The sequence below is a fragment of the Dendropsophus ebraccatus genome, chromosome 4, assembly GCF_027789765.1.
Source record: "Dendropsophus ebraccatus isolate aDenEbr1 chromosome 4, aDenEbr1.pat, whole genome shotgun sequence".
In the NCBI taxonomy this organism is placed as follows: Eukaryota; Metazoa; Chordata; class Amphibia; order Anura; family Hylidae; genus Dendropsophus; species Dendropsophus ebraccatus.
Window position 1 is genome coordinate 148,875,264 of NC_091457.1, and position 15,718 is coordinate 148,890,981.

At 40.5% G+C, this 15,718-nt stretch overlaps 1 protein-coding gene across 1 annotated transcript; it reads left to right on the forward strand.

Annotated features, from left to right (window-relative positions):
* The first annotated feature begins 4,339 nt into the window (after nucleotides 1-4,339).
* On the forward strand, nucleotides 4,340-12,279 carry PTGS2 (prostaglandin-endoperoxide synthase 2). Its single transcript, XM_069967430.1, has 10 exons — nucleotides 4,340-4,473; nucleotides 4,940-5,056; nucleotides 5,155-5,298; nucleotides 6,308-6,451; nucleotides 6,822-7,003; nucleotides 7,102-7,185; nucleotides 8,019-8,265; nucleotides 8,471-8,757; nucleotides 9,368-9,515; nucleotides 10,368-12,279. The coding sequence occupies exons 1-10, from the start codon at nucleotides 4,422-4,424 to the stop codon at nucleotides 10,772-10,774; spliced, it is 1,812 nt and encodes a 603-aa protein (XP_069823531.1). The 5' UTR covers nucleotides 4,340-4,421; the 3' UTR covers nucleotides 10,775-12,279.
* The last annotated feature ends 3,439 nt before the right edge of the window (nucleotides 12,280-15,718 follow it).

A 15,718-nucleotide genomic window follows, 5' to 3' on the forward strand; every position in this document is an offset into this window, starting at 1 on the left:
AAAACGGATCCTTTTTTAACGGACACAAAAGTCTGGTCAGCTAAGTTTTTGTGTACGTTTAAAAAAAAAACCCGATACGTTTTGATCCGTTATTTTTAATTTTTTTTTATAATGGAGGTCAATGGAAAAACGGATCAAAACAGACACACACAAATGCATCCATTTTTTTTCCATCCATTTGTTGCAAAAAAACGGATAAAAAAAATGGATTGCAAAAAACGTAGTGTGAACCCAGCCTAAAACGGATGCTTTTTTATCTGTATTTTAATAATGTAAGCAAAGGAAAAACATATCGAAATGTCTGCGCAAAAATGCTACTTTTTTTTTCCGTTTCTTCGTAAAGTGGATGAAAAAAAACGAACTGCACAAACGCGAACGTGTGAAACTAACCTAACCTGCACGATGACAGACAGAACAGATACAGTTCTAGCAAAAAGCATGTGAGGAATTTAGACAAGGATTCGATGACTCTTGTTACTTCAGTCCGGCCGCCGTGAACGGAGCAGCCGTGAGGATCTCGCACCATGGCTACGTTAAAGAAGAGCTGGAAATGAACTCAATGCCCCCTTGTCTTGTTTGGCCTTAGTAACTATGTGACAACAAGCCTAAAGACACCGACATTGTGCTCCCGAATGCCTGCACGGAGGAACCTGAGCTCAATACAGTCATTTTCCCGAAAAACGACCACTAGAGGAACGCCAGAGCTTTCCTGCAGGAAATTAAAAGCATAACAAAAAAATCCTCCAGATTACTGTATAAGATCTTACATCAAGTCTTACATTACGTCTCCTTTCGTTTCCTTTGTCACGTTTGTTAGACGGACGCGGCATTTTATGTTTCCTATGATTATATAAGAGTAGAAAAATATATGTATAGTCACTGGGGGAGATTTATCAAACATGGGGGAAGATTTATAAAGCATGGTGTAAATTAAAACTGTCTCAGTTGCCCCTAGCAACCAATCAGATTCCACCATTTGTTTCCCAAAGAGTCTGTGAGGAATGAAAGGTGGAATCTGATTGGTTGCTAGGGGCAACTGAGTCAGTTTCACTTTACACCATGGGGGAGATTTATCAAACATGGTGTAAAGTGAAACTGGCTCAGTTGCCCCTAGCAACCAATCAGATTCCACCTTTCATTTTCCAAAGAATCTGTGAGGAATGAAAGGTGGAATCTGATTGGTTGCTAGGGGCGACTGAGCCAATTTCACTTTACACCATGTTTGATAAATCTCCCCCATAGTGTGTATATACTTTTGGATTGATTTTGTATGGTTTTTGCTGTATAGTCAGTAGATTTAGGTGGAGGATGTGGGAAAATAAATGATTACATGACTCGAATTTCTTATACTTGCAAAATATGTTTGTGCAACTGGATGTAACAATAATTGTACAACGGTACAGCCTGACACAATATCTGGGCGGACGGTGTTAGATCTGAATTTCTAATGTTATTCTATAGATGGTAAAGTGGATTGTCACTTTTTGAGCATGTAAATGATGTTTGCTCTGTAATTCTATCCGATGGGGGGAATACTCTATGTTAGCAGTGTAATAGATGCAGCGAGTGATCCCTGACAGGCACATCCTGAGGTTTGCGGCTCATCATTTCCACAGCTGTATTAGCTCTGAACTTCCTATCGTCTGCTCTTGCGTCATCATGGTATAGTAATACTACACTAATAGGGAGGAGTGGCTCGCAGTAATACATCAAAATCATGCCTAGGTAAAAACAACCAAATAAATAGTGTTTTATCTGCTTACATTCCTCTGCCGCCCCTTACTCACTAAAAAAAAACCACAATATTTATACCAAAATGTGTTACCCCTGTATGTGACCTTTCAGACTGTAGTATAATCACCACTTATATACAATATTTGTTGCCAGTTCAACTCAGTATCTACCAGTGCTACCCAGAACCTACTATTGGGACCCAGTACCTACCAGTGTTACCCCTGTACCTAATAGTGATACCCAGTACCTACCAGTGCTACCCTGTACCTACCAGCACTACCAAACACCTACCAGTGCTACCCTGTACCTACCAGTACTACCAAACACCTACCAGTGCTACCCTTTACCTACTAGTGGTTCCCAAGACCTACCATTACTTAGCCATTACCTACTAGTGCTGCCTAATACCTACCATTGTTACCTTGTACCTACCAGCGCTACCCTGTACCTACCAGTGCTATCCTGTACCTACCAGTACGACCCAATACCTACCAGTGCTACCAAATACCTACCAGTGCTATCCACTGCCTACCAGTGCTACGCAATGCCTTCTAGTGCTACTGAGTACCTACCAGTGCTACCCAGTGCCTACCAGTGCTACCAAATACCTACCAGTGCTATCCAGTGCCTACCAGCGCTACGCATGCCTTCTAGTGCTTGCCTGTACTTATCAGTGCTACCAAGTACCTACCAGTGCTACCCTTTATCTACCAGTGCTACCCAGTGCCTACCAGTGCTACCCTGTATCTACCAGTGCTACCCAGTGCCTACCAGTGCTACCCTGTATCTACCAATGCTACCTAGTACCTACCACTTCTATCTTGTACCTACCAGTGCTGCCCAGTACCTACCAGTGCTTCCCTGTACCTACCAGTGCTATCCAGTACCTACCAGATGTTGCACATCTAGGTATCCCAGCCTGCTGAGAGTTGTAGTTATGCAGCAGCTGGAGAGCCACAGGTTGGGGATCACTGACCTACAGCTATCACATGGACTGAAGAATGCAGTTATGGCAAGCAGGAACAAGTTTAGAAAAGACACTAGATAGCCCCAGGGATTGGAACAATGGAATTCACAACATAAAAGCTACTAAAAATATATAAGGAAATATAATACGTTAATATAATTCTCAGGACAAGTGTTATCATACTAATAATGTGTGGAAAGAGGAGGGTGATGTATCAGATGATTTGGGTTGAGAACCTAAAGGATGCAACAGCCGAGCAAGAAAACCTAAAAGGTCTTGTGAATTGTGTCCATCAATGACAGGTCCAGCTGGGAATAGCCTGGGGGCAGAATGCATCTTTAGCAGAGGGTGTGTAGAGGCATCTGCATTATTGTTGTACATTCTTCTAAAATGGCCACATTTCCCTATAGAGAATGAATGAACCCCTAGCTGTACATACATGATACCAATCCACCCACCCAAAGGACATAAGCCCATCTGTCAGACCCCCAACAATCCAATAGTTACCCTCTATCCAGTGGACAGGTGATAACTTTTAATTTTGACAATACCTCTTTAGAAAAAGTTCACCCCCCCCCCTCGCAACTAATAAAAATTATAAATATATATGTGTATATATATATATATATATATATATATATATATATATATAGATATATTCGATAGTACCTCAGTTATAACAACCCCATAAAATAAATAAAAAAGTTATGAAAAAAGTTTAAAACAAAAAAAAACAATAAACCATAAAAATAGAAGTTTGATGCTACATTGATCATAAGTTTCATTTAAAAAGTTAAATACTTATACTGCCTTGATCATAACAATCCCACAAAATATTGATGACAATACCCCTAAAACGAAAACTTTGACGAAAACTTATTACTTGCTATATTTTTAGCCTTCTCCTTAAGCTTTTATAAAAATGATACTAAATCTTGTAAAAAAAAAAATGTGTATGGCTTTCATTGACATTGACCAAAAAAATATACTTTTTTCACCCATAAAGCACTAAAACATAAAAATAATCTATATATCTCGATGTAATTCTCCTAGTTAGTTTGTGCCAACTCCTCTCCAAGCCTCTATCCAGGGATGACACTTTCCTTATCCCAAACTATTTTATCAATATTACATTGGCCGAAAGGATAAAGGAGAAGCAAATATTAGAAGCTAAAAAGTCTGACTTGTAATACATAACTAATACAGAGACCAGCCGCCCGCTTCATTCCTCCTCTAAGGATCACACAGATCAATAGAACTTTTTGCTTTTCCTTCTTCCTTTAAAAGTAAAAAGAGCGAATTGCAAAGTCAAAAAAACTTTTCATTTCCAGTTTACAATTTCTACTTCTTAGTACAGCTACAGGTCTCGAATAACAGAGAGAATCATTGCCACTTACTACTACTTATTACTTTTTCAATAACTTTTTGCCTTTTATAGGCTTGTTCCTTTTCTCTTCTATCCCTGTATATTCATCATCATTTACTATAAAGATAAAGCCATAGATCTCCGTCTACAGACAGTGAGCAGACCATCATGTAACCTGCTTACGTTACTTTCTGCCCATCCCATAAAGGGTGGGACCATGCTTCTCCTATAAGAGCCCTGCAATCTGCTTGTATTCTCAGAGAGCAACAGGCTAGAATAGCAGTATTGCTACAGGCGAGAATTCTAGCATTACTGCACTATTACTGCTACAGACTAGAGCCATCTGCTGCTGGAATGATTACCCTCGGATTTGTCTTCTGTTCCCTCCTTGTCACTTCTTATGCAGGTAAATGCACCCACCTTGTCTTTGTTTTAAGTGAAAATATTTACCATAATGTAACAAAGTGAATGTTGATGAAACGATCACAGGATTCGGCATATTTTTTTAAAATCTTTTTGTATTTTTTTTTTTTATAATTTTTACTGTTATAATTTTTACTGTGATCTAGAAGCCAGCAATGATTTATGTTATAGTAGAACTATACATGAGTGCCTTGTCCCCCATCCTGTGGCTCTCCCACTTTTGCATGCTGGGAGTTGTAGTTTTGCAACACCTAATATATAATTACAAGAGTCCATGTTATATATCTGATATACAATTTTTTTTTAATTTTATTTGGCACTGCTTATTGTAATATTATATTATATTGCAGCTCAATGTCTGTAAGCTGCTACTAAAGCTGAACATAGTATAGTTACAGAATAACTCAACATCTTGACTTCTTTGACCATAAATTGATCTCATTTTGCAGCCAACCCTTGCTGCTCCAACCCATGTCAGAATCGAGGTGTGTGCATGACTGTCGGCTACGACCGATATGAATGCGACTGCACAAGGACAGGATATTATGGCGAAAACTGCACCACACGTAAGTCCTGAAGCTCCACCACTCTTCCTCTATGTCACTGTAGTTTTTTTTTTTCTTAAGGTAGATGGTAATCTCTATTCTTTTCTCTCTTTCTGCAGCAGAATTTTTAACCTGGCTCAGAGTCACCTTAAAGCCTTCGCCCAACACGGTTCACTACATCTTATCTCACTTTAAAGGCGTCTGGAATATAATCAATAATATCTCATTCCTGCGTGACAGGATTATGCAATACGTGCTAACATGTGAGTACACCTTTTGTCTATGTTCTGCAGTTCCGGGGCTTAAAGTTAAATTCCATCTCTGGTTTCACAGGAAATTCCCTTCTACTTTATAGAGATAAAACCTGAGATAGGAATCTTTTATGTACCTGACTTCTTTTGTAAGGTAGATAGGAGGACATGGTGGCATTTCTCTACACAACATTAAAGGGGTTGTCCAGCATTGAAAAAAATCTAAAGTGGGGTTCAGATGCAATACCGGGCATAACCTGTGGACAGGTGGGGTGCTGTTTTTGGAAGAAAGCAGCCACTTTCTACACTTTGGACACTCCTTACTTGTTAGAATTGTCACTTCATCGTAAACCAATCACAAAATAGGACTCTACCTTGGTTGTTTATGGTGAAATCTAGTGTTCAGATTCCCTACAGCAGGAAATTAAATATTACACAGTATCCATTCACTTCAATGGATTTTCTGTGTAATTCAGGACAGGTCTTCAGGAGACAAGTTCTTTGTAACCATTTTACATTTTGGCCAAGAGATGAGGATCCTGAACAGAAGACCTCCTCAACCAGACCTTGTTAAAGCAGAATTCCCTATTACTGTAAATGGAAATAGATTTTCTAAAATGGACAACCCCTTTAAATCTAAATTATATAAAAAAAATGCAAAATGTAAGTTCAGGCTGGAATGCATATATGATTGCTAAGTCAATCAAGATGCTTAGTAATTTTAGAATTGTATGTTGGGTTTGCCAACGATCTTTATTATGCTACCGACCAACATCTCGATTTGTTGTCTCGTTCCAATGACTGAACAGTATCAGATAGTATCTATCGATAGCCCCCATTCCTTCCTCTATGGGTACAGCCTGCATGGTCATCTGGGCCAAATGTGTAGGTTAATGGAGCCGTAGGTGAATATTATTAGGGGTCCTGGCTGATAAAGTCGAAAGTCACTTCTAATCTTGACCAATAACCTGTACTGCCATGAATATTTTATTAATTATGTATTTTTTACCTCTGTTTACAGCTAGGTCTCACTTGATCGATAGCCCCCCTACCTACAACAGTCACTACAACTACAAAAACTGGGAAGCGTATTCCAACATTACATACTATACCCGGTCATTGCCACCAGTGGGAAAAGACTGCCCAACACCAATGGGAGTTACAGGTATGTTATCTGCCTAAAGTATTTAGATTGTAAGCCCTAGTGAGACTGGTTACTGTATGACATCATACCATAATAACACACCAGTGGAGATTCTATTATGACATGTATGCCAAAGTCTACTTTCGATACTCGATATCTGCTTTCAACAAATTGTCATGCTGATTATTTATGACGTGACTCCTATTGAAGACATGGCTGACCTTTACTTGGCATGCACTCGTCTCGTCATGGATTTTACAATTAGTCCTCTTTTATATTAAGTCCATCTCTACGTCTATAGGATTACAATGCTCACACCCAACCCAACCATTCCTGAGGCCAAGCTGATTGACAGTTATTTAATCTCCGATCCCTATCTCTTGCATTACAGGAAAAAAGGAACTTCCAAGTGTCAAGACGGTGGTAGAGAAATTTTTATTGAGAAGACAGTTCATCCCCGACCCTCAAGGAACCAATATCATGTTTGCCTTCTTTGCACAACACTTTACGCATCAGTTCTTCAAGACTGATGTCAAGAAAGGTGCCGCTTTCACCAAAGCCCTGGGTCATGGGGTAAGAGCATAGATTCCTTTGTACATTATTATTTTATCCATTACATCTAAATATGACTGTAAACTGAATCTAAACGTGATGGTAATTGTGTTCTACAGGTTGATTTATGTCACATCTATGGAGAAACCTTGGACAGACAACACAAGCTACGACTGATGAAGGATGGAAAGTTAAAGTACCAGGTGATTATCCTATTTCATGTTGTACCTACCAAAATCCAATGACTTATCTTGTCTGGTGCTCGCTGTTCCTCCCCTGCATTGTTGTGACCTGATGGAAGTTGCGCACTTGTGCAAACTTTGGGTTCCTGTCATCAACTTCTTCTGGTCCCAGCATGTATCTTTTTTGACCTTACCTTGATAGGGACATTCTTCATCATTTTGTAACATGGGGTCCATTTGGTGCTTATGTTCTGTCAAGGTGATATATTCTTGCTACATTGGTACTGATCCAGTTTGCTTATATATTGTCCACCATGTTCCTTAAAGGTGTTATCCAGGGCTACAAAAACATGACCACTTTCTTCCAGAGACAGCACAACTCTTGTCTCCATTTCAGGTGTAGTTTGTAATTACACTCCATTCACTTTAATGGAGCTGAGTTACCAAACCTGCACCCAAACTGGAGACAAGAGTGGTGTTGTCTCTGGAAGAAAGTGGTCATTTTTTTGTAGCATGGGATAATCCTTTTAAATTTAACTAGTCTATCATTGACTGTACATTACCTGCCACGACCCTTACTTCCCCTGCTCACTTTGTACCATAACTTGGTGTTGCCTACTCATTTTGCTAACTATGACAACTTCTGGGTAGCAACTTAAGGGTTCCCTATAGGAAAATCCATATCTCCTTCATATGGTGAAGAATGCAAAAACCCTTAAAATCTACTCGCAAGCCAAATTGTTAGCAACTTAAATCTCCTATTGGCCATGTTACAGTATCCAAAAAATCTTTCAGTTATCATTCATGTAAGTTGTGAAACACTAAATTAATCCTATACCTATGTTTTATTATAGATCATTGATGGTGAGATGTATCCTCCAACAGTGAATCAGTCTGGGGTTGAGATGATGTATCCTCCTAATGTGCCAGAACATCTTAGATTTGCTGTCGGGCAGGAAGTGTTTGGCCTTGTTCCTGGTCTGATGATGTATGCCACCATTTGGCTCAGAGAACACAACCGAGTCTGTGATATTCTTGTGCAGGAGCATCCCGAGTGGGACGATGAACATATATTCCAGACTGCAAGGCTTATTTTAATCGGTAAGTCCAGGAGAGGCTTATGTGGGGACAGAATAGAATGTGGAATGTATCAAAATTGACCATGGATGGAGCAGAGCCACTTGTTGACCAAAGTGCATGGACCATTTGATGGATTTTGGCATCTCGACTAGCATGAATGTGTTGTCTATTTTGTAAATTTGTTCACATTGGAGTATAATGCATCTACATCATTTTCTTACTAAAGGTGAAACCATCAAGATTGTCATTGAGGACTATGTGCAACATCTAAGCGGATATCACTTTAAACTTAAGTTTGACCCAGAGTTGCTCTTCAACCAGAGATTCCAATACCAGAACCGAATTGCTGCAGAGTTCAACACCTTGTACCATTGGCATCCTCTTCTGCCAGACACCTTCCAGATCAGCGACCGGGAGTACAACTACCAACAATTTCTCTATAATAATTCTGTCATGCTGGAACATGGAATATCACAGATGGTTGAATCTTTTAGCAAGCAGATCGCTGGAAGGGTAAGGAACCTTATATTGCACCTTCAGGTTGTTCTCCCATAATCAAAACCTATTACCTATCTACAGGATAGGTGAAGTATCTAATCGGCAAGGGTAAGATCACTGCAACCATGATCAATCATGAGATCAAGGGGTCAGTGTTTACCCAGGTTGAGGGGCAGTTGAGCATGCATGCTGTCCTACTCTATGGGGTTGCCAAAGATAGCCAGGCACTATATTTTACTATCTTTATCAATCCTGTTGAGTTTGAATGGAGCCACTCACTGACAGTGTTGGACTGGGGAGTCTTAGGCCCACTAGAGGAAATTATCTTAGGGGCCCACAAAGAAGAACCAGTAAGAAACAACATATCAGTCAGTGCTTGTGCAGGTTCTAAAGCTGGAAGCACACCTGGTGGGCCAGTCCATCACTGCTCACCAATGCTTTATTCAACCAATGGGTGATCTTGTGATCTGTAATGGTCCCAGCAATTGGAAACCCACCAATCAGATACTTATCGCCTATGCTCTGGTTTTAAATATAGCAAAAGCCCTTTAAATTATATATGTATCACCTCTTTCAATGCTTGATGGTCATTGTGCCTAACCTATTTGCTTTCTCTGTTACACAGGTGGCCGGTGGTAGAAACTTCCCCGCAGCTGTGTTTAGAGTGGCCATGGCTTCAATAGAGCAAAGCCGAGAGATGAGATATCAGTCCCTCAACGAATACAGGAAGCGTTTTAATCTGAAACCTTTCAAGTCCTTCGAGGAGCTGACTGGTAAGATGTTACAGCGTCTTTACTCACTATCACTGCAGACGGTGGGGTTAATTGTGTAGTTTTGTTGTATTTTCTTAAGTCACGAGGAGTCCTAGTTCTTCCTAAACATCATTGTTAAGAAGTGACAGCGCGTAGTGAAAACAATAACGCTGAAATCACAGGCACGCACATGAGATTACAGAGAACAGCTTCTGCCGGGTTAACCTTGTGTTCACCAATCAAATGATTCCTATAGGAATTCATACGCACTCAAGAACTCTAGGCCTTCAACGAAAGGAATGTAGAAGCTAGAGACATCATCTTGCATTGTCTCATGACAAATTCTTCTCTATGTAATAGAAATCAAGGATTTCCCTGATCCTTAGTCATCAGTAAATCCATATTGTGTTTGTAGTGATCAATAGTATCACAAAATTTTATGACTAACACAATTATGGAGATTAAGTCATATCATATGCAATTCCATTAATGCACTTGTTAGTGTAGATTGACATTTATTGCAGACATATCTGTCTATAAATTGCTGCCAAGTATATGGATTTCTGCAAACCCTATTCAATTGAACAGGACAGTGGCAGAAATTTCTGCAACTGATTTTACCGGCTTGTGAACTTGCCCATAAACATTATGTGTAGCATGTTGGAACTGTTACCTTCACGAGAAACCAGATTTACAAGGCTGGTTAATTATGGAACTGCTTCAGGGAAGAACATTATATTCCAGGTGGTTTTCAGTCCTGGGGAAAAAAAAATTCATAGAAAAATTTTGAAACTGTATCTTCCATGAGAAACCTGAAGAAATACAATGAGACAATTGGCTACGTTCCGAGCTAACAATTTATTTTTATTGTAGGAGAGAAAGAAATGTCTGCTGAACTCGAAAGCCTCTACGGAGACATTGACGCCATGGAGTTCTACCCAGGACTTTTGGTGGAAAAACCCCGTCCAGGTGCCATATTTGGAGAAACCATGGTTGAAATTGGAGCTCCATTTTCCTTGAAGGGTCTAATGGGTAATCCAATTTGCTCTCCCGAATACTGGAAGCCAAGCACTTTTGGTGGGAAGGTTGGCTTTGAAATAGTGAACACGGCTTCTTTACAAAAGCTCATCTGCCAGAATGTTAAAGACTGTCCGGTGGTCTCGTTTCACGTGCTAAAAGGGAAGATCAGTGAGTCGGCGACCATTAACGCAAGCTCAAACTCTGCACTGGAGGAAGTAAACCCTGCCGTACTACTGAAAGAGCGCTCTTCTGAACTGTAAGGTTTTGCAAGTATCGAGAGAGATTGATGCAAGTATAGAGAGAAGAGGAACAACCATCGGCACCGTAAAGGATTGCCAAGAACTGTTACAAAACTGTGGTCAAAAAAGTCCTGCTGACAGATCTACAACTGCTGTAGACTTAGGGTCAGAGTACTCTGTCGGCATCTCCTTATATATGTTGTGTGTGTGACCGTTCACATTATATTCTTAATTATTTATTACGTTTCAGATTATTTATTGCTACCAATAGATACAGACTTGAATGTATCTTTGGAAAAAAACCCAAGGCAGAATCGTTTCATGCTTCTTCCATGCCGGATTGAGGTTGATAAAGTAGAGTTATTGTGGAAGTCTGTACCCCCCCCCCCCCACCCCAGGCTGCCATTTTCCATATTTTATATGTCCACAACTTTTCCTAGCCCTATAACAATGGACATACATGACCACCTGGGCTACATTGTATCACAGTTATGGATACTCATCTCCATTGACCAGTCCCAAGGCTATGGAATAAGCATGAAGTATCAGTTATGCCTATATCACACTATGGTCATGCAGCTGATGCAATGACGATTGAATAATAAGACATGGGTGATACCCTATGTTCTTAACTGAGGACCATTGATATTAAATTTTTTTGCTGCTACATTACTTGAATCTTTTGCTGCTTTGGATTTTCTGGTGATGTGTTGGTTTTTTTAATGTGTTATGGGACACTGGCACTGTGTCTTTTATACTGTGCTTAATGTGAGGACAGAGAAATGTCGATACAAGGAATCATGTTAACGTTACTTGAATTTGCATTGCATAGCAATGCTCCATAGGCAGTATATATATATATATATATATATATATATATATATAGTAATATATAGTAATATAAGGGCTAAAATGTCTTCTGATAGGTCATATTTATTTCTATACCTTCTTCTTGCATTGTCCTTACATTTACCTTCCTTCGGTGCCCCACCTGCTGTCACCCCGTTGCCATTCTCATACGTGCCATCACTCTTTTTTAAATATATTTAAATGTTATATTTATTTAAAATGGAAATTGTTAATTTATGTGGGTTTTTTTTATAAGGAAGATTTTATTTATGTCTATAGACATTGCACTGACAAAGATGTTGCTCTTGACGCAGGGACAGTGGCCTCCTGGTAGTAGTCTACCGGGCTGGATGGCTTCTCCAGTGCTGGTCACTGTATTTCAAGCTCTGAAATTACATGGCAGAGAATACAGAGATTTATAGGGTTGAATTCAGACGCTGCCTATTATGTTGCAGATTCCATATTGCAATACAGTCCTGTAAAGTGCACAACAGATTTCACCCTGTTAAAGAATGGGGGAGAATCCGAGGCAAAGTCTCCAGGTGGCGTGTCTGAACGCTCCCTAAAACCTTTTGTGTAATTGCAGAGCTCGACAGAATACAAATAATTTTATATCTTTTCTATTCAGTTTTGTAATATGTTTCTGTGTATTGTGTGATATTTATGATAACTTATTTTGGTGTTTATTCTTTTATATGTTTTACATTTGTAAATTAAATTATTTAAATAATAAAATGAATTATATATTTCAATACAATGCCTTGATTGGTTCTTGTGTTTTTGCTCCCATGAGCGTATTGTTGACAACTTAAGGCGGTCATTCACTTCCGATAGTTGGTGGCTGACTACCTGTCTACCCCGTACATTTTTACACTTAGATCAACTAAGTACACGTGTTCTCAATGGATAAAGGGAAGAAGGTGCTGCCAGACACCACTTATCTCTCTTAGGGATAAATAGTTGGTAATGCTCAAACACAGCTTCTCCACCATTCTTTCTGATGATCTGCCATCAGGACAGATCTTGGAGGCCACCTTACAGAACTGATGGTCATGTATACACCGAGTGTACCTTGTATTGTGTTAGATTGGATTGTCCACCAGTCTCCTTGAAATCTGTAGGCTCAATGGAAAGTCCCCATATACCTTATACTTTAGTTAGTATAAGGTGTTTGGGGCTCTCCTGACCAACCATCGACAGTTGGAAGAGTTAGGAGTCAGGTATGATGAAAAAAAAAACTGCTTGACTCCTTTGTTCTAGGAGAGATAAGCTGAAATCAGGGCCTTCCCCTCCCCATAAGGAACACAGGATTGCTAAGCCATACAAAACATTCCTGTGCATGGGATGGACGGGGGCCGGACGTGAGAGATAACTGAAGTCTATTCGTTACTGAAGGTGGCCATACACTTAAGATAGATGGCAGCTGAATATCTGTCCACCTCGCACACTAAGGGGGGATTTACGAAGACCGCCCCCTTTTCCCCGTCAGGATACACTAAGAGGTGCCCGCCTCAAGTGAATCCGGACAGCCGGGCGCAGCTTCCAGCAGGTGTAGATTTTGATCATGATTTACACCTGCGAGCAGGCGTAAATCATGATAAATGAGGCTCCGCCAGCACACCCATCGGGCGAGCGGGGCGTACAGGAGGTGTACGCCAGGGAGAAGGGGCGAATCTGTACCTTCTCCCTGGCGTACGCCTCTAGCGGACGCTTCGTAAGTCGTAAGTGTACATGTGTTCTCTACTTTTGTTAGTATATGGTGTTTGGGGCTCTCCTGACTGACCACTGAGAGTTGGTAGAGCTAGGGGTCAGGTATGATGGAAAAAATCACTGTTTGACCTCTTTGTTATCTTTGAGAGATAAGAAGCAGTCAGAGCCACCTTAAAGGGAACCAATCATCCCAATTGGGCTCATGTCTCAGTATCTGGCTCTAATTGGTAAAAAAAAAAAAAAAAATCAATATATGTTTCTCAAACCATGTATCTATAATACACATACAGCATATGGAGTGTCATCCTTGGGCCTAGCGTGTCCATTCTTTTTGCAGTCTCTGAGCAAATCAAGCACGGTCATCATGTACATTGGCCCATCCAATACAATGGGTCTGGTTTTGTCTGCAATTGCGGACAGTGTGCGGTCCATATTGTTTGGCCGTGTGTAATGGGTCTAACTGTGAAAGCAAATAAAAACATTGGGGGAGATTTATCAAACATGGTGCAAAGTAAAACTGGCTCAGTTGCCCCTAGCAACCAATCAGATTCCACCTTTCATTTTCCAAAGAGTCATTGAGGAATGAAAGGTGGAATCTTACATAGTTACATAGTTACATAGTTAATACGGTTGAAAAAAGACACATGTCCATCAAGTTCAACCAAGGAGGGGATGGATACAGGGAAGGGGGAGGGGTTCTATACATATGCATTTATATTATTTTGCTCTAAGAACTTGTCTAGCCCTGTTTTGAAGCCCTCTACTGTTTTTGCTGTGACCAGATCCTGTGGTAGACTGTTCCACAGATTCACAGTTCTCATGGTAAAGAAGACTTGTCGCCTCCGGAGGTTGAACCTTTTTTTCTCCAGGCGGAGGCAGTGCCCCCTTGTCCTTTGAGGGGGTTTTACCTGGAAGATCTTTTCCCCATATGTCTTGTAGGGGCCATTTATATATTTAAATAAATTAATCAGATCTAGCCATTAGCGAAGCCATTAAGTAACTCAGCTTTCTCCTGATCCCCAGTTATTAACTCCCCATCGCCATTATTTAGGGGTCCTACATGCTCTGACCTTGGTTTTTTTGCATTAATATATTTGAAGAATTTTTTGGGGTTTCTTTTGCTTTCTATAGCTACCTGCCTTTCATTGTGGATTTTTGCTGCTTTTATTACATTTTTACAGGTTTTGTTGACTTCTTTGTAATGTTTAAATGCTACAGCTGACCCCTCTGATTTGTATTTTTTGAATGCCCCTTTTTTCTCATTTATAGCCCTTCTAACCTCGGTTGTAAGCCATGTGGGATTGGATTTTAACTGTTTATATTTGTTACCCATAGGAATATATTTGGCAGTACAGTTATTTAATGTGGATTTGAAGATTTCCCATTTATTAGCTGTATCCGTATGTGACAGCAGCCGCTCCCAGTCTATGCCCTGAAGTTCTGCCCTTAACCCAGGAAAATTGGCCCTTTTAAAATTAAGAGTTTTTGCCCTCCCAACATGTTTTTCTTTTCTACACTTTAAGCTAAAAGTCACTATATTGTGGTCACTATTCCCCAGGTGTTCATGGACAGTGACATCCCCAACCAGCTCAGCGTTGTTAGAAATAACCAGATCCAACAAGGCATCACTTCTAGTTGGCTCCTCCACAAACTGGCCCAGAAAATTATCCTGCAGGAGGTTAAGAAATTCCCTCCCCTTTGTGGTTTTAGCTGAACCGTGACCCCAATCTATATCTGGGTAGTTGAGGTCCCCCATTATCACTACTGTTCCCTCCCGGGCAGCCCGCTCTATTTGTCTATTCAACTGGCCATCTACCTCCTCAGTAATGTTGGGGGGTCTATAGATTACACCAAGAATAATTTTTTCACTCTTTACCTCCTTCTGTAGTTCTACCCATAATGCTTCCACATCATCACAGTCATCGCCCACTATTGCATCTTTTACACTCACTTTAATATCATTTCTGACATACAGACATACTCCTCCTCCCCTTCTGCCCACCCGGTCCCTTCTGAACAACGTAAATCCCTGAATATTGACAGCCCAGTCATGTGAGGAGTCCAGCCATGTCTCAGTCACACCAACCACATCAATGGACTCCTCCAGAACCAAGGCCTCTAGCTCCCCCATCTTGCTGGCTAGACTTCTGGCATTAGTAACCATACACTGTATATTACCATTGAGTTTAACCGCTACATTATAAGAACTAGGATTTATTACTGTCCAATCAGCTGCGGGGGACACCCTGTAAAGAAGTGGGGAATCCCATCATAATGATGGGATTCCCCACTTCTTTACAGGGTGTCCCCGGCAGCTGAGAGGAGCAGGAGCACGGCGGCAAGTTTAAATAGCCGCCCGCTCCTGCCTCTCACTGCGGGGACAGGCTGTAAAGAAGCCAGCTCCCA